The sequence below is a fragment of the Cricetulus griseus genome, chromosome 6 (assembly GCF_003668045.3).
Source record: "Cricetulus griseus strain 17A/GY chromosome 6, alternate assembly CriGri-PICRH-1.0, whole genome shotgun sequence".
Classification (NCBI taxonomy): Eukaryota; Metazoa; Chordata; class Mammalia; order Rodentia; family Cricetidae; genus Cricetulus; species Cricetulus griseus.
The window spans coordinates 138,978,822-139,004,249 of NC_048599.1; the positions used below are offsets into that span (position 1 = coordinate 138,978,822).

The window sequence follows — 25,428 nt, forward strand, 5'->3', positions numbered from 1 at the left end:
CCACCAGCTGACTGGCAACTGAATGATGGAGGAGTGGAATGTGTGACCAGGCTGGGGCTCAGAATGTACCTGCAGCCATGGATCACATGTCCCAGAAACAGGTAGCTGACACCCAATTGTGTCTACAGTGGGAGACATGGTCCTCTGCTGCAGTGGCAGGTGACTTCAATTCCCCAGGGGAGCCAGCAAAAGATCCCTGTGTCAGCCATGGCACCCTTGCTCAACTATACCCCAAACAGGTACAAACTTCTGCAGCTGCATGAGGCCTGCTCTCAGAGCTACAGGCAGCTTTGAGATACAGCATCCTCCCTGCTCAGCCTGGCAGCTGTGTAAGAGAAGGCTGCAGCTTCTCCCTCTTCAAATGAGGTGTCCTGGGAAAGGAAGAGTCCAGGGCCCGAGGACTGACTCCTCAGGGGCAGGTGTCAGATGTCAAGGCTGCAACTAACTGGCTTCTACCACACTGCAATGCCAGAGGGATCTAGCCTGTGTGGAGCATTGCACCTGGTCTAGGACACAGGTGGCCATGAGAGGCACAGGTATGGTTGGGGTTAGCCTGACAGTCCCTGGGCTAAGGGGTCTGGAAGGTGACGGTCTTGGGCAGTGTCAAGTTCATGGCAAAGATGGATGAGTCGGATGCAGGTGGGTTAACGAGGAAGAGGACATGGCCTGAGAAGATACCTTGGGATAGGAAAGAATAGAGCATGCTTGGGAACCTGAGGGTGACTAGGCTTGCCTGGAATCTGGGGACCCTGTGAGAGTCCTAAGAACAGGGGGAAGGGCCAGGCCTGATTCAGAAAGCAGCAGGAGCCACAAAGGTTTTTGAGCAGAACAATGATGAGTGCTGAGCTTCAGAGGGCAGTGGTGTGTGTCATAACAAGGCGGACAATGGAGGAATAGGGGCCCCTGAAGCCAGTATGTGGAAAGGAGCCTTCAAGCAAGTGACAGAGAGACAGGACATGGAACAAAGCTTCAGCAGCAGAAGCCCCAGAGGAAAAGAGTTAACTCCATGATAGAGCTGGCACCTGAAAATGATTGCTGGTCCCAGTAGACACAGGAATACAGGAGTTGGGGGCAGGAGCAGCCACTCACTGGCAAGTGAAGCTGGGGACTTTGAACACATGGAAAAAGCACCTAGCCTGTAGCTTCCTCCACTATCATGTGAGTCTAAACCCACCTCCTGCCTGTGCTACTGTGGGCAAATGCTCCCCACTGCCAAGGAGCTCAGTTTGGATCCAGGAACACAGACACACAGGTCTCAGTACTTCCAGGCTCGATTTACCTACCTGCATGGCTTCCAGTGCTTCTTTTAGCTGTTGTCTTTCTGGCCGGTCTGCAGAATGACTCAGGAGTTCCTGTAGGAGTGACAGGAGACCCAAGGTCCGCTCTCAGGATACCAGCCCTGCCCCAGTACCAAGACTCTCAGGACAAAACCACCCTCTAGCACAGGTGCAGGTCCATCTGCTCAACTCCAACAGACATGGTCACCCTTTACACAGTGGACACATCTGCCAGGAAGCTCAGAGACTCAAGCAATCAAACACAGTAACTCTCCTGTTCCTGGTCTGGGGGTGCCCTCTGACTCTTCCCACTTTCCTGGCCTTCTTATTTGTTTCAGTTATAATTTTCCTTCTGGCTGCCATGATACCCTTTCATGGTGTGCACTAAGCATAGAGCCATTCATCAGCCTTTGTTCCACCCTGTTTGTGGGCCAAAGCCCATGCCTCCAGAGCCCAGGTGACACAGGCACGGAGAACGGATTGATGACCTCACCTTGAGCAGCAGATGGTACTTCAGTACCCGCTGCATGGGTACCACCAGCAGATCTTGCAGCTTGAACTTGCCATCCTGGACCTTAAGCGTGCACTCCTGGTATGGGAGAGCAGCGGGTGGATGAGGGGTACCCTCCCTGGGAGAACCCATCTCCACTTCCAGTCACGCAGAGAAAAAGACCTCAGCCCTGGACTCTCAGACTTCTAGAATATGCATGAGGTGGGTGTCACAGTATGTGAGCAGGACATACTACCCCTTACATCCTGGGACATGATGGACCTGGTATCTGAGGGACCCCTTTGCCCAGCCTTGCAGAGCATAGCTCACGGATGTGCCATCTGCTCCCTGAGAAGCCAGATGGGGAAGGGGCTCACACAAAGCTGTGAGGTCACCTAGGGTCCCCTGGGGTGCCTAGACAGGAGGAACAAGTGTCACATGCCACCAGGACTCAAGCTGGAGCTCTGAAGACAGAGCTTTCCTGACCACATAGGATAGGGACACTTCTAGACCTGGGGGGGAGGGGGGAGAGGCACTCAAGCTGAGGCAAGGGAAGGAGGCAAAGGAGAGAGGCCAAATGTATCAAGCAAGTCACCTAGATCTCGACAAGGACCCTGGGATCAACAGAGGCTAAGGTCAAGAGTCACTCATTAAGATGGACTTGTCCAGGCCTCCACAGCCTGTAAGGCTCAGGCTGTGTTCTAGCTTGGGACATGTGTTCTGGAAGTCACCAACAAAATGAAGTGGTGGGGGGGGGGAGCATAAAACCAAAGATGTGTGTTGAGGGAAGGTAGCTGAGCCTGAGCAGTCAACTGTGCCAGACCAGGGTACCGGGATGCCCTGTTACCTCCACTTTTTGCCTGAAGTCCTCCCGGCTGGCAAGGAGCTGGTTCAGTGTACTCTGGGCATGCTCCATGTGGCTGCAGTACTCCCCGTAAATCAGCAGCCTGAGGAGAGGACAGCAACATGTAAGTGGTGGGCACAGATTAGGTAAGACACTTGCAGCTGATATGAGCCTGTATGGTGCACAGGCATGTGAACACATATGTACCCATGCATGTCTAAGATACTTGCAGTGGCAATGCCCTGACTCCTCAGCCTCAGGATCACTACCCCACATGGCTCTGCTCCCCTAGCCCCCTGCTGGTCTACATGACCAGGTTAGGAGAAGGGCTCCCAAAGCATTAGCAAAGAAGGGGAGGCCACCTCCTGCAGGCCTGCTTCAAGTCATGACCTATGCTCCACCTCTGTTCCGGAGAGGAAGGCCTAGAACAAAGAAGCCCCTGCCTCCTGGGGCTCTCTGCTTGCCTCCCCAAGCCTAGCATGGGGGGCATTCATCGCTGAAGCTCATCCTAGGGCTATGCAAAATGGGGGTGGCCCCTGGTGCTTCTGCAGGGGTGTGAGCAGCTGCATCCAGAAGATATGCCCAGTCAGAAGCAACAGGGTTCCAGCAGCCCCAGCCAGCCCTGTTTGCCTTCTGCTTTCCTGCCTCCCATCTTTTCTATGGCCCACCATAGATTATCTTTTTAGTGACATACATTGTTCTCTTCTTTGTCCCCACCTGGGTCCATGTGCTGTCCCAGGGGTGACATCTCTACAGATCAGAACCCCTGAACTCTCAGGAAAAGGGGGCAGCTACCCCACAACTCCCTCCCTAGGTCCTTAAGCCCTGACCTCATAGGAGATGTAAGAGGAGACTGCCAGGTGAGACATTACCAAGGATAAGCACGATGGCAGACAACACTCACTAGACCACCACTTACTTTCTCAGTGACAGTGTCCATGCTTCAAGCAATCACCCAAGGTTACTGAAGCCCCAGTGAACTGCCTGCCATAGCAGTCATACAAGGAGCTTATTGAGAGGCTGCGCTTAACCTTGGTGTTCCAGCCCCACCTTTCCCCAACCCAACAAACGTCAGGGAGTACTGTGTTAAGAGCCCCTGGGTCCTCCCCAGTGGTGTGGTTCTGAAGGGACCCACTCCCCATTTCGGCAGCCATGACAGTACCTTGTCTTAGTCACTAGAGGTTAGATGCCTGCCTCGTGACAAGGAACCAATCAGAAGTTAGCTGGTGGCGCTGTTTTACGACCCTGGGTGTACTTTACGGACAAGCACACAGCAATGACGCAGAGCATAGCAACCACCCTGGGAGGGCCTATGAGCCATAACAACCAGTTGACCAATCAACACAGGGCAAACCCTCTAAGCCTGGAGGCACACCAATCGTGAGCCTGTGCCTACTCCTAGACACTCCCCTTACACTGCCCTACAAGATCTCTCGGCAGCCCGTTAAAACTGTCTTTTGTAGTCAACCACCATGGTGGGTGGACAAAAGACCCAAGCTAACATGGGGTTAGCTCGTTAAATTACAATAAAGCCTCATGCAGTTTGCAGCAAGCTCTCAAATCTGCCTGGTGATTGGGGTGACCGAGGTCATGGCCTGGGATACCAGATACCTGAGTTTTCCGGGGATCTAACAGTTCTAGCCACTGTGCAATAGTCACTGTCCAATGGGACTCTTATTCCTCTTAGGCAACAGACCTGGGACTAAGGCAGCTGGCTAGACCTCTTTCAGGAGCCACTCAGGAAGAAACACCTGATAACGGCTCCTGGGTAATCAGGCCGTGCCTCATGGGCAACTCTAGGCAAGTCTCTCGTTCCTAGTGTAGTGGTTTGAATGAGAATGTTATATGTGGGGTGTGTGTGTGTGTGTGTGTGTGTGTGTGTGTGTGTGTGTGTGTGTGTGTGTGTGTGTGTGTTGGTGTGTGTTGGTGTGTGTGTGTGTGTTGGTAGAACTGTTTGGGAAGGATTAGGTAAGTGTGGCCTTAGGGGAGAAAGTATGTGGCTGGGGGTGAACTTTGTTTCCTGGTGTTCTGTCTCCGGTGAGAGGATTTGGATGTGAGCTCATAGCTGTTCCAGCCACCAAGTCTTTGTCCTACCATTGCAGTGATCTGAATAAGAATGGCCCCCATAGGCTCATATATTTGAACGCTTAGTCATCAGGGAGAGGCACTACTTGAGAAGGATTAAGAGGTGTGGCCTTGTTGGGGGAAGTGTGTCACTGGGGATGATGGGCTTTGAGGTTTCAAAAGCTCAAGCCAGGCCCAGTGGCTCTTACTGTTGGATCCAAATATAGTACTCTCAGCTGCTTCTCCAGTACCATGTCTGCCTGCATGCCACCATGGTCCCTGACATGATGATAATGGATTAAAACTCTGAAACTGTAAGTCAGCCCCAATTACACGTTTTATTTTACAGGAGTTGTATTGGTCACAGTGTCTCTCACAGCGATACAGAACCAAGGCATCGTGAACTCTAATTCTCTGGAAACCGTTAGTCCAATTAAACACTCTTTTTTTTTTTTTTTTTGTATGTAAGATGTCTTATCACAGCAGTAGACAAGTAACTAATACACATAGGCTTTGGGACCAGATGACACTCAGCCCCTTCCCAAACTCAAGTCTAGGTGCAGAGGAGAAGGCAGCAGTCAGGAGCCCTGGTACCAGTGCATTGCTAGCTTGACAAGCAGGCCCCTGGCAGGGCTCCTTGTTCCACCCAAAGGACCCCAAAGGGCCTCTGGCCCTACCTATCCCAACAAATGCATGCCTACATTCCCAGCAGAAGCAGGAAACAAGTTGTAGGCTTAAAGGGGGGTCGGGGATGGATGTAGCTCACAAGTTGAGAGCTTGCTCAGCACATATGTGTGAGTCTCATCTTTGAAGTCCACAGATACTGTGTAGCATAACCCTGTGCTGTCTCCCCAAGGAGCTCCACCTGTGCCAGTGCCTATGATCACTTCAGGAATCATCAAACCCTCTACTTCCGATACTTGAAGCCTTAGGTACAGCAATCAGGGACTTTCCTGCAGACCCTCCCCTGACCTCTGTCCATACACAGAGCTTCTAAGCAGACTCTAGAGACACAGTTTCACTATTCCTCAAAACTGAACAAATGGTTCATTCTGAGAGTGCTGGAGGAAGTTGGCTATAGATGGAAGAGTTAGCAGGCCTTTATCTTAACCATCAACACTTAATACTATTAAGAAAAAGGTTGGCCCTGGAGAGATGGCTCAGAGGTTAAGAATACTTCCAGCTCTTTGCAGAGGGTCTGTGTTAGGCATCTGTACTGGCCCGTCCTTGGGGTTTTGACAGGATATGCCCTCAGCTGCAGCCACTAAGAGCACCACCTGTGCATATTCACTGTGTTCCCTTTTAAAAGGGCCCTGCCTACCCTCCCTCCCTCCCTCTCTCCTGCTTCTCCTGTCTCTGGAGGCCAGTCTCCCCTCTTCCCTTTCTCCCTTTTTGATCCCTTTCCCTAATTAAAAAACAAAACAAAAATCCTCTGCTTGAACCCTGTCACATGATGTCTTTCCCTTGTGCACTGCTTTTCTTAAATACAACAGCCCATGTTTGGTCCCTGGCAACCATGTTGGATGGCTTTCAACCACTTATAACTCCAGCTTCAGGGGGATCTGATGCCCTCTTCTGGCCTCCACGGGCACCTGTACTCTTATGCATGTACCCACACACATACACATGATTAAAAAGAAGGGGGGGTCACCCACAACTTGGAAATAAGGCCACAGAGGCACACACTTAACCTCATGCATCTCAGACAATATCAGTTTGTCCTAAATTATAAGCCTACCCTGGTATACCTCTATCTGATCACTGTCCCGAGGAGACTGGGATGGGGGGACACGATGATGATGATGATGATAATAAATGACTTGCCTTCACAGAGGAGGCACTACAAAGCTTTGGGTTGTGGCCTTGAAAGGTGCCCGTCTCTCTTGTGATGCTGAGCACATGGGTCTCCACCTTTGTTCTATATCTGCTTCATCCTCCCTCCAGTGCCTGCTGGAGAGCTAAAGACAATGGCTGAACCCAGGGGGTGTAACTGCTGCACTTGGACACCAAGTTCCGATACTACCAAAGGGTGGGCACCTCTTCCCAAACAGCCTGCAGCACCCAGAGTCAAGGGTGGAGTGGAACACGTCAAGTAACTCAAGCTGTCATGTTTCTCTACAAACATCAGCCACCATGACCCTAACAAGCCAGAGAGGCAGAGAGGGTTGCAGGGCCCCCTACAAGTCCCTACAGTCTAAATGAAGCTCGGAGGGTCGGAGGTACCCAGCCCTCCAAGCTGTATGGAGAAACAATGGGTAGTGACCCTGGTTACAAAGAGGAACAAGGATACAGAGATAAGTAGCCACCTGCCTCAGTCCCCACAATGTGAGGCTACACCTCCGTAAAATACCCTGCTTCTGTCATCCTGCCTGGGCTGGTAGAGAGAGGTCCACATGGTCTCCAAAGCCTTGAAGACAGAGCTGAGGCTCTTGTCTAGCCAGCTGTCACTCACCTTTCCTTGAACTCCAGGAAGACTTTGGCCAGGGTACTGCCACCAGCCATCATGGACACATCAATGGCCCGCAGAAAGCTGTGGTGCACCTTGATGAGGTCCTAGAGGGAAAGCAGCAGTGTCAGCGCTGGCCAGGCACACCCATGAGGTGCTGCTGGGTGTTCACCCAGGCCTGTGGATGCCAGTGCCACTCTGCTGGAAGTTTCTGCCATGTGTGTCTAACTTTCTGATATTGCAGCCCAGTGCCATCAACAGAGTTGGCTTTCAAGAATTACACAATTTAATTACAAAAATATAAAACAAAAGTCTCACAATGAAAAAACAAAAAACAGTCTCACAATGTTTTAGGTAAACTTGAGATTTAGTGTTAGGGCTGCATTCAAAACCATCCTGGGCCAAATGCTCTGCCCTCCACTAAACCACAGGTTGAACTCCCATCACAGTGACCAGGTAGGCCTCCTTGCTGCTCAGAAGAATTGAGAGGCCCACAGCCACTCAGCTCTCAGTTTCTGCAAGGCATAATGCTCTCACTATGTCACCTTGGCCTGGAGGAAGCATGCTTCTTTAAGTTTCCCAGCAGACACAGAACAGTGCACAGCACACTGGCCACCCCCTTCTTCCCTCCCAGCTTCTTTTCTGTCCTAAGTCATTTGTCCTGGTTGGGGCCCAGACAGTAAAAGGGACACTCTGGTCAGCCCCGTGTGAAAGACTAAGATTCCCTGATCCTCCCAGCCCCACCCCAGTCCTTGCTCTGACAGAGGTGGTGAGAGAGCATGCTGTGGAGGGCATCCACTCATGTGTTGCTTTTGGAGTTGTAAGCCAGCTGCCTGCACAGGTTAACCTACACACAGGGTCATCTGGTACACATGAGTGGCCAGGTGCCTGCAGAGCGGGTGTGGGGCACACTTCCCTCCATGCTAATCAGAAGCCTTGCTTATAGTCCCATGGGTCTCAAGTCCCTTCCAGAGCGGTGTGAATCTGTGCTCGGCTGACAACTGACATAGAACACGGAAAAGTCTCAGGCCACACCTCATCTTCTGCCTCCTGAAACCACAGTCCCCAGAATGAGACAGCTGCATGCCCAGCAGGAACATGCCAGAATGCATACCTCCAGGTTGATGAAGATGGCAGCCATGTCCGCCGGGCTCAGCACCAGCCGGAGGGGGCCCATGTAGTTCTGGAAGGAAGAAGTTTATGCTGCCACTCAGTACGTAGGTGCTTGCCACACTCAAAGCCAAAGCTGCCAAGCACAGGGAGGTGCTCAGTGCTCACTGGACAGCACATGAAAAGAGGCAGTATGGGACTGCATGGTGGGCAAGGCAGGCTGGAACCAAGACCACAATCCATGCCCTCAGTACAGCTCTGTGGAGGCCACAATACAGTCAGCCTGGCCAAAGGGCAGTGTACCCCAGGACCCTTGGCTGGAGGCTTCACTCACCATTCTGGCCACACGGGGGCCAACTCCACACCAGAGAACTGCCAGGATTTTAGCCTGACAAGGATGTTGCTCTTTACACACAAGAACACAGATGCATCAGGAAGATTTGAAAGCCAGGCCTGCTGGGCATTGGTGGCATATGCCTTTAATCCCAGCACTCGGGAGGCAGAGGTAGGCGGATCTCTGTGAGTTCGAGGCCAGCCTGGTCCCCAGATCGAGTGTCAGGACAGGCTCCAAAGCTACACAGAGAAACCCTGTCTCAAAAAACCAAAAAAAAAAAAAAAAAAAAAAAAAAAAAGAAAAAAAAAAGAAAAAAAGAAAAGAAAGAAAAGAAAGAAAGAAAGAAAGAAAGAAAGAAAGAAAGAAAGAAAGAAAGAAAGAAAGAAAGTCAGGCCTATTGGGTGGTGATGGGGGCTAGGTGGTTGGGTAGAGGTCACTGGCAGTACTTGGGCTTGGGTGACATCTAGTCACAATGCCCATCACATTCCTGGCCACCAACAAAGGCACCAGTAGTTCCCACAGGACAAGGAGGGGCTTAGGGAACTTACCTCAAGATCTGACCTCACATGTTCAAAACAGAGCTGCAAGCATGGCTGGTTTAGATAGGAACTCTGAGAAGACATGCAGGAGAGGCCAGGGGGCTTTCCACAGAACAAGGGGAGGCTCCTGTGTGTGGGAATGTGTTGGCAAGGAGGAGGAGCTGCTATCCCAGTGTGCTGTGTCAACTTGACACAGTCTAGAATCACTTGAAAAGGGAGTTTTAATGGAGGGATCACCCAGCTCGGTTGTCCTGTGGGCCTGTCTGTGGGGGCTGGCTTGATATTAACTGATGCAGGAGGACCCAGGCCACTGTGAGTAGCAGCAGCCCTTGGCCAGGTGGTCCTGGACTGTATAAGAAAGCAGCGAAGCACAGACAGCTTTTCTCCATGGTTTCTGCTTGAGTTCCTGTACTGACTTCCTTCATTAGTGACTGTAATCACGAAATTAGGATAAAATACACTCTTCTCTCCCCTAGGTTCCTTTTGTCAGTGTTTTAATCACAGCGACAGAGAGACCAGAAGAACAGGTGCTAAGTCCTCCACCCTGAGCAAAGCCGGGGCTCACCTTCTCGATGTCCTCCAGGGTGCGGTAGTACTTGGCCTCAGTCTCCTGAATCTCCAACAAGCAGCAGCTTCTCTTGTCATCCTCAGTCATGCCCATTTTCTAGAGGAGATGCGAGATGTGAGCCAGGATCCGATCCCACTACCTGGACACCCAGGTCCCCATCTGTCCCATGGGGCCCTGGCTACCTGCCCCACACAACAGGGTGACATCTTCCCAGTATGGCCACAAGACTACTGAATGTACAGTGAGGTCACAAGCTCTTCCCATTATTTGTGGTTGAGGAAACTGAGGCCCATGGATAGGAGAGGACTTAGTGAAAGCACCAAGGAAGGCACGGAAACTTCTAGATTCCTGGGTATCACTCCTGACTCGAAACCTCGAGTCCTCACCAGAGTGAAGTGAAGGCCTCAGGAGATGGCCCTACCACATACAGGTGAGGTGTGATCATGGCCCTTGTGTGAGTGGATCAACCCTGTCCAGCAGCTGGCATTGGCCAACTCCCTGAAGACCCACAGCTGATCCATTCTAGCTTTACCAAATGTCCCACAGGCCAGACTTCCTGAGAAGCCACCTGCCTCTGGGCAGAAGGACCAAGATAGCAGTTCATCAGTGGGTCTCGTGGGGACATACCTCTCTAGCAGAGAGGACAGGGCCTGATTGAGAGATGGCCTGCACAGGATGGAATGAAGCAGAAGTTTGACCCCACTCAGGCTGTGGTGGGCTTTATAGCTACTTTCTTTGGGTTCTCTCAGGCTCAGAGAACTTGGTCTGCCCCAAAAGACTCTGAAGACATAACACTCAGCAGGTACCTACCCAGGTATACTCTGGTTGGTCCTAAGAGGCGCCTCTATGATGTGGCCACAGTACTCTCCAGCACTGTGCAAAACGGGGGCCTGGTGAGGTCCACCACTATCTGAGGCTGCATGGGAGGGGGTGGGGATGAGATCCCTGGGGCAGATCTTGATTCGAGACCCCGTACAACCCTGTGTGCCTGACAGTGTCTCACTAACAACACAGTCCTGAGCTTTCTCTATGACCTCTGCTACCTTCCGGACAGGTAGGAAGACAGAGCTGACAGGAGCCCACCTGGCCTTGTCTTACCTGCAACTTACCTGCATGTATCTGATCTGAATGCATGGAAGAGCAAATAAGATTGAACCAGTCAGCAGTGTCCACTGTCCTCAAGCCACGCTTGGGAAATCAGGGATACCACTGACAGCCCACCCCCCTGTTAGCCCCAGAAGCCAGGGCACAGCCCTTCCCAGAGCCTGCTGAGAAAAGATCAGGACACTACCTAAGGATGAGAGAGAGCCTCCTGGCTGATCCTCCCATGCCTGGGCTCTCAAAGCAGCACCTGTCTTTATCTTATTTTATAGAAAGTGCATTCCCATTACCTCCCACTTAAGACAGTTTGGTTCAGCTAGTTCCAGATATGATGAGAAGTGGGGGAACCCGTTGTTTATCTCAGAGGCCCCTCACAGCAGTAAGTCTACATCCCGTCTGTGGATGGACCAGACAGCTCAAAGGATCCATCACCAGCGCTAGACACTAGAACACCGGCTGTCCTTCAGAACACAGACAAGCCTGTCCTTGCCCTGGTGTTCTTCAGGACCAGGGACAGTGACAGGCTCCTGGCAGAGCTGCAGGAGTCTCAAGACAGAACCTTATAGCCTGGGCATGGGGGCCCTTCAAATATGCCCAGGCTACTGTGCCTGGATGCTGACATTTACCCCCAGGGCATCCAAGGCCTTAATAAACCTGGTGATGTTTCCTAGGCCATTTCAGGCCAGCTCTGGGGAAGCCCCAATCAGGTTGCCTGCAAGGCCGGAGAGCTGAGCCTCTCCACCTGCTCTGGAGCAGAAGCCCTGAACATGATGGGGAAGGAGACTGATTATTAGATTCTCAGGGACAAATGTGTGCCGTGTTCTTAAGGGTGGCATGAGATACTGTAATGCCCCAAACATAGCCTTCCATCTCTCCTCACAAGCCGGGGACACAGCAGGATGCCACCAGCCTGGAAAAGGCTCTTGAGGCTCTTCAGGATTCTTCTCTGACACCAGCTGGAGGCTCCCACACAGACAGGAGACAGAAATATTGGCTTTTGATGAATTTCCCACTTCTTCAGGAACACAAATGCGTCAAAAGCCTCCACATCTGACAAATGGCATGGTGCCCACCTTTGGGGAGTTCAGGGGCCTATGGGAGCTGTGGCCTGCCCCTCCAGGGCCCCCTCTTTGCATCCCTCCAGAATGGACCCCCCCCCACCTTCCACATAGCAGCTGTTGGCAATAAGCCGGAGCTGGCACAAAACATCGTCCACAAGATCATTAGCCAAGGCTGCGTGGAAATAAATACCCTTCCACATAAAAGGCATGCAGCTGGCCGACAGAGCCCGCACTGCTCTCCTCATTCTCCCCACAAAGAAGTATGATGTGTGCTCAGCCATACTGTGTTAGACTGAACACGGAATCACTATTTAAGGCTCTCTGGATAGGAACAACTAAGAATCTTCCAAGGAAAATTTTGTAGCCACCCTGCTGGAGGGGCTCAACAGTCCTAGGTGGCATCTAGGGCACCCCAGTGTCCTGATAAGGCTGCAAGGACATTGCAGGGGAGCCCAAGGGGAATCGGGAAGGACCTGTCTCTGTACTCAGGCAGCTCCCCATGGGAGTCTGAGTTTCCTATATCAAGGGCAGGGTGGGAGCGCTCACCATGGGCTGCTGCACCTCCACCTTGATGATGTCTTCATAAATGTCATCCCCTTCATCTTCACATGGGACACAGTCATAGATGTCCTCACCCAGGTCATGTTCGCTGCACAGAGAAGGATGGGTAAGCAAGGCAGAAAGGCCCAGCCACCTGGACTGGGGGCTAAAAAGCATTTCCATGCACCTGGCAAGGTCATCCACCTCGGCTCAGGCTCCTCATCTACAAAGCAGAGTTTAAATGGGGTTGAGCAGAGGCTGTCACAGGGAGCCGCCTGTCTTCCTAGACTCTTTCTTTCCCAGCGATGCCCTGACCCTGGAGTAAATGCTGGAGACACCAGCCAGAAGCCCTGGTGTGAGACACCTTCCTCCACTGGGATCCTCTTTGGCTGGTCAGCAGAAATGCCCAGCCCCTACCCCAGAGCAGAGCAGAACTCCCATCTCAGACTGTGCTCAGGGTCCCCAAATGTTCTGAGAAGCTAGCCCAAGGTCTCACCATCCTTGTGTCCCCATCATTATGATCAGGGTACATACGGCTGCCTTTCACACATTGTGGACACCAAGTAGAATGGAGGAATGGAGAGAGACACGGAATACGTGGTGCACTTCTCAAGCTAGAACTCACGAAAGCAAAGACCAACTTAAAACTTGAAGTTTGGGATTCTGCTCACAACTCCTGGGCTTTCTCCAAGCTACCCATGACAACTAATTAACACTGACTGTCAATTTGATGGGTGCCTACAATCACTGTGGTCCTTTGACAATGGCTCCAACAGGCTTATTTGAATGTTTGGTCCCTAGTTGGTAGAACTGTTTGGGAAGGATTAGGGGGTGTGGCCTTCCTGGAGGAAGTGTGTCACTGGGGATGGACTTTGAGGTTTCCAAGACCTATGCCAAACCCAGGCAGCCTTCCAGTCTCTCTCTGCTTCCAACTTGTAGACAAGATGTAAAATCTCAGCTACTGCGATGACTGGCTGCCTGCTGCTATGCGCCTCGCTATGATTATCATGGACTCACCCTCTGAAACTATAAGCAAGCCTCCAATTAAACGCTTTCTTTTTTTTCTTTTTTTTTTCTTTCTTTCTTTCTTTCTTTCTTTCTTTCTTTTTTTTTTTTTTTTTTTTTGGTTTATTCGAGGCAGGGTTTCTCTGTGTAGCTTTGGAGCCTATCCTGGAACTCACTCTGGAGACCAGGCTGGCTGGCCTCGAACTCACAGAGATCCACCTGCCTCTGCCTCCCAAGTGCTGGGATTAAAGGTGTGCTGTGCGCCACCAACGCCCGACAAACACTTTCTTTTATAAGTTGCATTGTCCATGGTATCTCTTCATAACAACAGAAAAATAGCTATGGCAATTGCCTAGGAGACAAAGCTCTGAGCCTGTCTGAGGGAATTATAGAGTGGGCTGACTGAAGTGGAAAGACCCACCTTGAATGTGGGAAGCATTATTGCACAGGGTGGGATCCTGTACTGAATAAAAAGGAGAAAGCAAGTTGAATGCCAGCAGTCACCTCCCCCTCCCTGCTTCCTGACTGTGGGTGCAATGTTTACATCTTAAACCACAGCAGGAAGCAGAAAGAGTGTACTGAAAATGGCTTTCATGTTTAATGGCTTTGAACTCCCAAAACCGCTTCTGGTGACATACTCCCTCCACCAGCAGGGCCATACCTCCCAACAACCAGGAACCAAGTACTTAAATGCCTAAGACTATAGGGGACATTTGTCATTCAAACCACCATAGTTACCTCCTGCAAGAGTGCTCTGTGACCTCTGCCCATGTCCAGGGGTTCCCAGGCTCTCCTTGAGCTAGTGCAGTCCCCAGACCACCTTTCCATCTGTCTTGTAGTTGATGATAAGACATCTGCCCCACACTCTGGCAATCTCATCCTTCACTGGCAATCTGAACCCTTCCCACCCATGTTGCCGGTCTCCTTAAGCAGTCCGCCTGCCTTCTCATGCCCACAGTCCTGGGAGGTTATCTGTGCCCTGGGGTTCAGAGGTGCAGATGGCAGCCCTGAGCTGAGTAGCAGTAAGATCCCACAGGCTGAAGGCAAAGATTGGGAGGGCTGGTGCTTTGGGCATCCCACCTTCTGTCCCAACCCACAAGCACTGGTCAGAGAACAAGACTAACAGAGGACAAGTCATACCACAACAGTTACTTGGAGAACTGACCACCTACCCTTGAGCCTTTTGAATAACCAAGCCCACATCAAATTTTTTATTGTTGTTTGGTTTCTTTCAAGACACTCTCAACTCTGTAGCCCAAGCTGGCTTAGAGCTCACCATGGGGTCCGGGCTAGCCTCACATTCATGACAATTCTCCTGCCTCACTAGCCTGCTGAATTCTGTGTTGTGTGGACAGAGATGTGCCACCATGCTCAGATTAAGTTCTTTTTTAAAAAATAACTTCTACTTATTATTATGCATGTGATTGCATGGGGAGGGAGGTGCATGTGCCAGAGTATATAGTCAGATCATTTCGTGGACTCCATTCTCTCTTTACACCTTTTTTGTTTTTTTTGGTTTTTTTTGTTTTGGACTCCAGAGATCTAACTGAAGTGTCAGGCTTGCATGCAAGCCTCTACCCTGTGAGTCATCTCGCTGACCCATCAACTTGAGTTTTAAAAAGACACTTGTTCTTTTGGGGCCCATAAATCCTTAGAGGTGGCCATTTTGCACATTAAATAATACACCCATGCTTGCATACAAACAGGAATACACAGACACACACGCAGGCACACACACACAGAGACACACAGACACACACAGACACACACACACACACACACACACACACACACACACACACACACTGTGGCCTCAGCCCCAACTCTCCTGGCTCTTCTGCCTGCCTGTAGAGGCCATCATCAATGGTGTGCAGACACTGAGGTGACACATCCTCTCACCATGCTCAGAGTGCAGGCTCACCTCAGAACATTCTGTGGTCTTTCCTGCTGACCCATCACAGGGCCCAACTCTAGAAAGGTCTGTTTGTCTCTTGGGAACTGTCACCAGAGATAACACAAATCATTTCCCCTGCCTCTCTGGGCTCTGTGCCAAATTTTGGCCCTGCCACTGTACCCCCCAGACTCCTAGGCCAGGTGAGGGCTTCAGAGTCCTTTCTTGCAGACATTAGCCAGCCAGACTTCGGTCACACAGCAAGCAAGGCTGGAGGCAGAGCTGCTGTCTACAATTCCAACCACGTGGAACTGAGGGAAATGAATGCCCCAGGCTTCAGGAGCAGACTGCTCCTGGTGGATGACACCTCCCCGCCTGGAGACAGACACCGACTTCGCTCCAATGGGCTGGGGGAAGGAAGTGATGGACAGGGAGTTTGTGGAAACATATTCCACAAGCCAGTGGAAGGAGTCAAATGGGTGAAAACTGAGTCTGAATAGGGTCTTGCAGGCTGGCAACCAGCCAGCATTGAAGCAACAACTTTTTCTCACCCAACCTTGTGAGGATATTCAAGACAATTCCAGGATCATCCTAAAAAAAGACCTGTGCACCAACCCTACATCAGGCTGACTGGACCCAGCTCTTGAGGTATGACTCTCACCATGTAACTCTTGGTGGTTCTGTCTGACACGGACACTCACCTGCCTGTATGCAAACACTGCTGTTTCACTTCGATCTACAGAAAGTTTTGTGATGGTGTTTACAAAGTCCTCCAGCTTTCTTCTTTTACAACACAAAATGACTTGCTGGGTAAGGGTGCTTGGGCTCCACATGGTGGGAGAACTAATCCCACACACGGTCCTCTGAAACTCCACCGAAGGCCACGACTCCTAATTTTGTTAATTGAATGCTGGACACTATGACTGACGGATGCATCAAGACTCTGTAGACTGCAACTTCTGACATCATGTTTATCCTAAGACTGCACCTAGCTGGACTCCAACAGGAGGACATCTTGCAGAGAGCAGAGCTGACATGGCCACTGGATTCAGCTTCCAGCTGCCACCAGGTTTTGCTGGAACTCTTGGCTCCCTTGCTATACAGATGGGATAAAGGGTCAATTGAGGATGAGGAATGCTCACTGAGACCTCTGCCTCTCAGCATTCAATGGTTTTCCTAGCCCAAAGTTTCAAACTCACCCACAAAACAGTTCTAAAGGCCTGAAAACCATGTGGTCAGGTCTACCACAGCCAACAGCCCTGCTTCTCAGTACCAGTTTCTGTCTTAGTCTTGTTTCTGTTGCTGTCAAAATACTCTGACCAGAACAACTTAAGGGAGAAGGAGTTTGTTCCAGGTGACAGTCCTTGTTGGCGAGAAGTCAGGCAGCAAGAACTTGAAGTGGATGGTCACATCACATCCAGTCAAGAGCAGCGCCCTTTCTCCACCCTTAGAGCCCATGATCCCCTGCCAGGGAATGGTCCCATCCACTGTGGGCTGGGTTTTCCCATCTCAATTAACACAATCAACATAACCCGCCACACATGTGCCACGGGGCTAACCTGATCTAGACAGTCTCTCATTGAGATTCAAAAATGATTTTAGACTGTGTCAAGCTGAAAATTAATATCAGCCATCACCCCTCTCCAACCTTCAGAGAGCTCTCAGTCCAGTGTTCTGTCCTACTGCCAGTCTGGATCTTGTTTGTTTGTTTTTTGAAACAGAGTTTCTCTGTGTAGTTTTGGAGCCTGTCCTGAACTCACTCTGGAGACCAGGCTGGCCTCCAACTCACAGAGATCGGCCTGCCTCTGCCTCCCAAGTGCTGGGATTAAAGGCGTGCGCCACCACAGCCGGGCTAGTCTGGATCTTGATTGTCTTTCAGAAGCATAAATGTTCAGCTCCAAGCCTGTGGCATTCCTGGCAGGTAGTGGAATGTTCATGAGGTGGGGCCCACTGGGAAGACATTAGGTCACTGGGGGTGGGCCCGTGAGTGAACTATTAAGACCCAGGCCTTCCCCTCTTTTCACTTCCCAACTGTAGTTGAAAACACACCCTGACATCAATGTTACCATAGACTAAAACAACTGGGCCTGCAGACTACACACAGAAGCCATAAACTGCTGTAAACCTGTCTGCTTTTTCAACTGGTTGTTAGGCATTGTTGTAGTACTGACAGCTAACAGACATACCTGTGAAGCAGCCTTCTAGAACCCCATCCACTCAAGACAGATCCTTATCAGGATAAGCCCTGCACTTTCAGCTTTTGGCGGCTGTTCGGTGCCTCTGAGTGCATTTTTACTTATTCCCTCCCCGACCCCAAGTTTTGTGACTGCTGACAGACTAGCAGAAATGTTAGTCTGACCCTATGTTCTGTCACAGCCGAGAGCCAGACCTCCTTAGATATCAAGCAGCTCCCGTATACACCAGCAATAAATGGGGGCTCAGAGGGTACCGTTATGTGCAACAATACAATGACAGGAGCCTCCTTCCACAGTGAGCCACCTTCAGAAAAGACTCTGAGGGAATCCTCAGGTAGGAAGGGGGGACTCAGCTTTGCCCCGATCTGGTCACAGGACAAACAAGGTCACAACACTGGGAAGCTGGAATCACTATTCACACAGGACTACACCCCCAGCAGATACCCCAACATCACATGGCACTGAGATCCTGGGAACACCCCCAGGATGGTCACCCAACACATGTTCACTACTGCGTTCTGCTCTTGTCTTCCCCAAAAATCAATGGCAACCAGGAGCATCCATCCTGGAATGACTGTGTTTCACGCACCACTTCCCACCATCTCTCCTGAGGTCAAACATAGTCAGCCAGAAGCAGAGGAGGGGGGCAAAGCTGTTCTGGTGCCTTAACCTGGGGCACCAGAGCCTCAAACTTGCAGACCCTACACCGCCTCTACTCTGCAAAGCTTCCTGCCCAGAAGCAACTGATCTGATTCCTGTCTGTATCCTGGGCTGACCTTCCTGTCCAAGTCCTCCACACAGAGCCAGGAGAGGGTGCCCCTGAGCAGACGACCCACACTGATACTATCTGCACTTACACCATGCAGTCTCTGCCCATTATTTAATTAATTCAGGTCAACGAACAGCTTCATGCATGTTATTTGCAATTATAAAACTGGAGACCTGAAGTTTCACACATGCATGCTCCAAAGTACTGCAGAAGAAGGAATAAAGAGAAAAGCCAAGAGGCAGGGTTCTTTTTGTTTTTTTGTTTTTTTTTAATGAAAATAAAGTTATAAAGGAGAATTTAAACATGATAAATAGCCATAAGATAAACTCAGTGATCAAGATAAACAAGTATCAATCAGATACTTTTGGGTTGACCCATATTTATCCTAAGATCAGTTCTGCACCCAAAAACTTGTTGATCCTTGGGACAGAGATGGCTTGAAGGTGGAAGCATGACAGGGGGACAATGCTTAGATGAGAAGGTGGTTACTTTGGTGTTAGTGGGTAAGGTGTCAAGCTCAGGCTGTATGATAGCTCATCTTGATCATCAAGTTGGCTATGTATAAAATCAACTAAAATCTAAGTTGCTAGTCACTCCTGTAAGGTGTTTTGTTTTGTTGTGTATTAAATCTATTTCAGTATTTGAAGAGGGAAGAGCTATCTTGAACCTGGGCCATGCCCTCAGGGCAGCCCATGTAAAAGGATATGAAGGAAGAACTTTTGTTTTGTTTTGTTTTGTTTTGTTTTGACCTGCTTGCCCTGACTCTCACTGGCAAGTTCATCCATCCTGTTGCTGCAACCAGTACTAAATCCAACTCCTTCAGGGTTCTAGTGTAAACTGAAAACCAACAGCTGTCCAGGAATCCCCAAGGGCCCCAGTGCCACACTGCAACTGTGGAAATGTCAAACACCATGGATTGCACTCACAACTACTGGACTCTTCAACTTTCCATCATGAGCCAGCCATTGTTAGACTACCCAGATGGACCACAGCCTGTAAAACAGTCTACTAAAAATCCTTTTGATATATATCTTCATTCTGTCAGTTCTTAGAGAACCCTGGCGAATACAGGCTTGCCTTCTGGCCACAGGGTATATAGTGACGTGTGTTTGTGATCTCAGTTCTTCGGAGGTGAAGCAAGGTAAATGTTTGTGACTTGCTGGCCAGCCAACCTGATCTAATGGGAGAACTCAAGGCCATTGAGAGAAACTCTCAAAAACAGAATGGTGCCCAAGAAATGGCAAATGAGGTTGATGTCCACAGTGCTCATTAAGGACCCACACACAGACTTGGGGATAGAAGCCATGGCCTTTCACATGATAAGCAAATGCCTTAGGACACTAGGTCAATCAACAATGAACACATGGAAGCCCAGGAACTTGGGGCTGCACTGGCCTTCCAGAGTTGCAGGAATCGGCCTTCCTGGTCCAGCTGCCACCAGAAAGCACAAGAACGTATGTGTGGGGAGGGGAGGGCCCGCCCCCCACAGTGGTAGGACTATGACAATTAGACACAACTGGCCACATGGTGTGAAGGCGCAGTTGCCCCTTACCTGCCCCAGCCTCCTCCTGTCTCACCCTCTCCCTCCTGCAGCTTCTGAAGCCAGCTGCACTGACAGATGCTACATCCCAACAATGACTCACTCCACTTACAATGGCCTGAACTCTTCCAGAAGGGGTCCAAAGTATCCCCCTCCCACTTCCTGCCCCAACCCTGCAGCCCACAGTCTAGCCAGCATGGTGGCTGATCTGCTACCTTGGTTTTCAACAAGGCAGCTGCTAAGAGGCCCAGCTCCCTCACCCTGCAAAATGAGGGGGAAATGAGCAACTGGCCTCTGCCTCAGGCACTGGGTATTTACAGGGGACATAAACATCGTTCTGACAGGCCTGGCACACACTGTGAGCTCAGCCCCAGGCATGAGGCTGGCAGGCAAGCCTATGACAAGCCACCATGAACTTGTTACTAGGAAACCAAAGGGGACATGGGGTTTTTTTTGTTTGTTTGTTTGTTTTACCTTGGCCCACACCAGACTACAGTTCATCTCAGGGCACAGGCAGCAGAGAGTGACTGCTGTGTACTGGATCGTTTGTTTGTGGGGACATATGGACAGATAAGGACCCCTAGACACCTTTAATCGCTCTCTGTTGGAGGAATCACTCTGCCAACAGGTAGAAACCAGGAACTACAGGGCCAGACCCACCTGACTACAAGCCCGCTGAGAGAGAGGGAGAGCAAGAGTGAGAGCGCAGTTGCCTCTTTTCTGGGAATTCTTTCTAAACAGCAGAAGAGCCTAGAAACATAGACAAATAAATGAATGGATAAATAAGCAAGCAAACAGGAGGTACTGGGTCACAAGGGCTAGTCCCACAGGGACATCCTAAGCCCCAGGCAGATGGTCCAGGGTTTCAGTTCCTCCTTGTCACATGGTGTAGACTATGTGGCCCCCAGCAAGGCACTTCCCCTCCTGAAGCTCTAATTTTCAACTGCAAAATGGAGGACAGAGCCCCTACCTATGTTGTCAAGGCTGAAATGGCAGGAAAGCCTGCAGGGGCAGTGCGGGGGACACACATGGTTCCTTCACACAAAAACTGCAATACTCTGAGCATCCATCACCCGTGTCCTGTCCCTACCCCTCTCTAGGTGGAGATGAGTGCCAGGGCACACGTGTGAAGATCAGCGGACAACTTGAAGGGATCAGTTCTCTCCTTCTACCTGGTAGGTCCTGGGAACTGAACACAGGTTGTCAGGCTTGGCTGCTAACACCTTATCTGCTGAGCCATCTTGCTGATCCTTGCTCTTGCTTCTAACATTCTGCTGGGCTCAGATCAAGTGACCTGCCTGCTCTGCTTCTTACAAAGGACCCATTGGGAGCACTCTCTATCAGGAGAGTGATGTAGAAAAACAATGAAAACTCAGTGTCAAGGTCACCCAGTGCTCTGGACAAACATCAGAAGAAGGCAGGGCTGTGGATGGCTTCTCGGAGGTGACGTCTGGACTGGGTTTTGTAGAATGAGTAGGAGTTTGGCAGTCAATACAAAAAATGCCGAATGCATCACTGAACTTCTACAGTGGAACCGTGTGTGGTCTGCTTACTCATTTTGCAGTGTCTTTCTTATGTGCTTCCGAGTGCCACATCTGTGCTAAGTACAAGAGACATGACATCAGGAAAGCCAAGTCTTCACCTCTCAGGGTTTCTAAAAGACACCATTGGATTTGGAAGGCCCCGTTAGACAGGACAACGATCTCTGCTGCCTGCAGGAAAATGACAGTGTATTCACACATTGAATTTGGAAGACCCCGTTAGACAGGACAAAGCTCTCTGCTGCCTGCAGGAAAATGATAGCATATTCACACATGGCTTTAAAACTACTTTTTCTAGCTACCCCTGACATGAAAGGCCCTGGCTAGCTTGGCCCTGTGAGATCTTGTGCCCTGTCTGCTGTTACCTGTATCTGAACAGTTAGTCAGAGTGGGCAGGATAACAGGGTACCTGCCCCCACACAGCAGGAAGGTCCCTTGCTTTCTCCAGCACAGAGATCCTGCAGTGCTGGGCTCAGAGAAGCCCATTGCACTCCAACTGTACTGGAGGAGGTTCACAGGAGGGGAAGGGGTTACCAGCCCACCAGCACAGGCAAGTATGAGACGGGAAATGTTTCTAAGTCCCTAACCTAACCTTCAGTCCTCTTCACAGATGAAGGAATTGGGCAGCTGGTAAGACAGGAGAGCTGGGCTAGACTCACAGGTGACCACAGAGACAGAACAGCTGGCCCTAAGTTCCCAAGTAAGATATAAATGAGACCCAGACTCTTCCAAAACTCCTGCCCAAAACTCAGCTGTGGCTGACCTGGCACAGAATTCAACAGACCCTGCAGAGTCCTCAGAAGGCATTCCAACAGACAGTTGTTGCAGTGGGTAAAAAGTTTCTGCAACCCAATAAGCCTCTCCGCCGATGCAGCAATCCAAATCAGACCAAATCAAACCAAATTAGAAAAAGCCCATCTTTAATGGATGCAACGCTCCCTGATAGCCTTCCATCACCCGTGAGCCCCCAAGAGAGGAGATAGGAAAGAGAGACCCGAAAACCACACATCTATTTTCTGAGGAATATCTGAGCATCTCTGGGGGAGGGATCATCATTTGTCGGGCTTTCTGAGATGCAGTGGGATTTGGAGGAAGATAGGAGAATGGGGCTTGGGTGGAACTTCCACTATAACATCCCAGACTCTCTGGGTATATGGATGCCAGGGGCTGGGGTGAAGCTTCCACCATAACAGTGGGGATACATTTTCTTTGGTTTGGGTAGCCACTGGTGAGGTGATCATGTTCCTGTAAGCAACAACACTAATGAAACTCACTGGGTCACAGTGGTAGTTTGAATGTGTTTGGCCCCCATAAGCTCATAGGGAGCGGCACTATTAGGAGGTGTGGCTTTGTGGGAGTAGCCTTGTAGGAGGAAGTATGTCACCGTAGGGGTGGGCTTTGAGGTCTCCTTTGTTCAAGTTATGCCCAGTGTCACAGCTCACTTCCTATTGCCTGCGAATCAAGATGTAGAACTCTGAGCTACCTCTCTAGCACCATGTCTGCCTGCCCATGATAATGGACTAAACTTCTGAGACTGCACTACCCCATTGAGTGTTTTCCTTTATAGGAGTTGCTGTGGTCATGGTATCTCTTCACAGCAACAGAAACCCCAAGACAGACACCAAAAGAGACAGACAGAAAGGGAGGTTATGAGAAAGCACTTGCTGAACAAGTGTAAGGGCCTGAGTTCAAATCTCCAGAAGCCGTGTAAAGGCTGGACATTGTAGCAAGTGCTTCTATAATCCCAGTGCTCTTGTGGAGAGGTGGGAGGCAGACAGGAGAACCTCTGGAAGTTCACAGGCCAGCTCCTCCAGTGGAAGCAGCAAAAAAGAATGAAGCCCTGTTGAAGTAGAAGGTGAAGACCATGGCCTAAGATTGTCCTCAGACCTCCACAGATATGCTGAGGCACAGTAGCCTAATGCACACACATACACACACATCATACACATATGTACACAGACATGAATGTACAAGTGGAACAGTTGTGAGGAGAGGGATTAGCAGGAGTGGGGGAGGGGTGAATATAACCAAAATCTATCATGTTCATGTATGAAAATGTCACTGTGAAACCCATTATATATAATTAATATATACTAATAAAACACATTTTAAAAGAAAAGCCAAGCACAGTGGCACATGCCTGTGATCCATGCCTTTGGAAGACTAGGGCAGGAGGATTGCTGCGAGTTCCAGGGCAGCCCAGGCTAGAGTACAAGATAGGACTCCATTTCAAAACAACAAAATAAAAATCCTGGGCACATCAAGGAAGCTCTTTCCTCCCAGCCTGGATGGGTGTGTCCAGAGCAGATGCACCTAGATGACATGGGGTGAAAGGGTGCCAGTCTCAGGTCTGTGCAGGTGCCTACCGAGCATCAGCACCAACGCAGACTCTGCCAGGCAGCACTTGGGGCAGCAGGGCAATTACTCAGACATAGATTCTAACCTCAGCTCTGCCCTTCAAAAGAGGGAGACCCTGGGCAGGTGCCTTCAACCTCTTAGAGCCCTGCCTCCTGCAGTGGCAAAGCTCTGGTGCCTCTACAGGGCCATCCCGGCAGACAGGAATCACTGCAGAGATGCAGTGCATAGCCACTAGTTTCATGATTCCATTCAACCAGTCCCTGTGACCGAACTCACACACTGGGAACAAGAGGCCCAAGACAGGATGTCAGTGAACTCCTCCACCAAAGAGAAGGCCATCTTGCACAAGGGGACACCAAGGGACACTTGGGAGGCAGCTCCATCCACGGCCATGCTGGAGGTCCAGACAAGGTAGCTTTGTCAAGACAGGGAAAAGGCCTTTCAATCCCTGGCTGACACCCACTTAAGAAGCCCACAGTCTTGGCCTTAAGCAACAAGCCCTTAGGAGTGTAGCTTCACACTCCGAGCCCCAGTGCAAAGGCCTGCCTGTAAGAGCCACCCACCCTGCCCTCTAGCCCACAGCCTGCTCTCCACCCATCACCTCAGCCATGAACCTGAGGAACTTGAACTGAGGCAGGAGGGCGTGGTTCCCGCCTCTACTCTGGGAGGAGGTCTTACTTTCAGCCCTTCTCAGACTGTAGCAGGTTAGTCTGCACTCTTAGGGTGTGTGGACACGGATGCTTTCTAAAGGGGCTGGGAGACATTTTGCTGTTGTTTGAGAGAAGTCTCTCGTAGCCCAGGCTGGCCCTGAACTCCTGATTCTCCCTCCCATCTCAGCTTCCGAAGTGCCAGCATTACAGGTGTGCCCCACTATGCCTGGCTTTTTGTCCCTCCTCTTACTGGGTCTTTTCTGTGCAGTCTACTTTAAAGCTCACCCCTTGGGGAAAAGCTATTTGGGGTGAACATAAAACATCCTAAACATATCTCTCCCAACTCACCCCAGGCTCTGAGCCTGGGATCCTGCATACACAGGCCTTGATGAGCAGCACTGAACTTGAAAACTCTGAAGACAGATTTTAAACTTTCTCTGACAGTGTTGAGCAGAGGGAGGACCAAAAGGCAGGACCACGGGCTGGGATACAGATGGGCTTCCACTTGAATGAGGGTCCCACAGGGATACAGCCCTGGCTCTCTGCTGTTAAAGAGCACTGCAGAGTGGCAAAGGCTCGGCGTTTTCTGGGGCAGGGTGGGAGAAATATAGTCTCCCTCCCAGGTCACTGCCATCCCTGCCACCACCTCTGTACCTCAACTCCCCCCAGGGCACAGAAGGGCTCCAAACCTCCTTCATTTATATATCTTAAGAATTACTGCAAAGTGGTTTTCCAATGCAATAAAATATGCAGCTATACAATAAAATATGCAGCTTACAGAAAAGTTGCAGTCCCTGGCTGGCACGAGCCCATTTGTTTAAGGCTGAAAACTAATTCACCTCAGAGGACAATGAAGCCAGAGCCAGCACAAAGCAGGCTCTGCCGTAACAGACTGTTGAGTCTGTGACCTCAAAGGGACATCTGTGCAGGTTTCAGAATGGAGACAGAGAAATTGAGGCCCTTGGAGGAACCAAGAAACTTGAGGCAGTAACAGAGCACTGACAGAATCACACAGTCTGATGGGTGATAGAAACCCTTGCTTTCCTAGAAATGCCCCAGTCATGTTACCTGGGCACAGAGAGCCCTGAAAGGCAAGAGGAAGACA

The 25,428-nt window shown here is 50.5% G+C and overlaps 1 protein-coding gene across 1 annotated transcript in view; it reads right to left on the reverse strand.

Moving 5' to 3' along the window:
- The window catches only part of Vav2 (vav guanine nucleotide exchange factor 2), a 170,355-nt gene that overhangs the window by 31,481 nt on the left and 113,446 nt on the right, over positions 1 to 25,428 (reverse strand). Inside the window, exons 5-11 of the mRNA XM_027423023.2 lie at positions 12,381 to 12,483; positions 9,670 to 9,768; positions 8,236 to 8,304; positions 7,128 to 7,228; positions 2,615 to 2,714; positions 1,771 to 1,866; positions 1,284 to 1,352 (exon numbers count right to left, since the gene is read on the reverse strand). Of these exons, the coding sequence (XP_027278824.1) occupies positions 1,284 to 1,352; positions 1,771 to 1,866; positions 2,615 to 2,714; positions 7,128 to 7,228; positions 8,236 to 8,304; positions 9,670 to 9,768; positions 12,381 to 12,483 (637 nt within the window). The remainder of the gene's footprint in view (positions 1 to 1,283; positions 1,353 to 1,770; positions 1,867 to 2,614; positions 2,715 to 7,127; positions 7,229 to 8,235; positions 8,305 to 9,669; positions 9,769 to 12,380; positions 12,484 to 25,428) is intronic.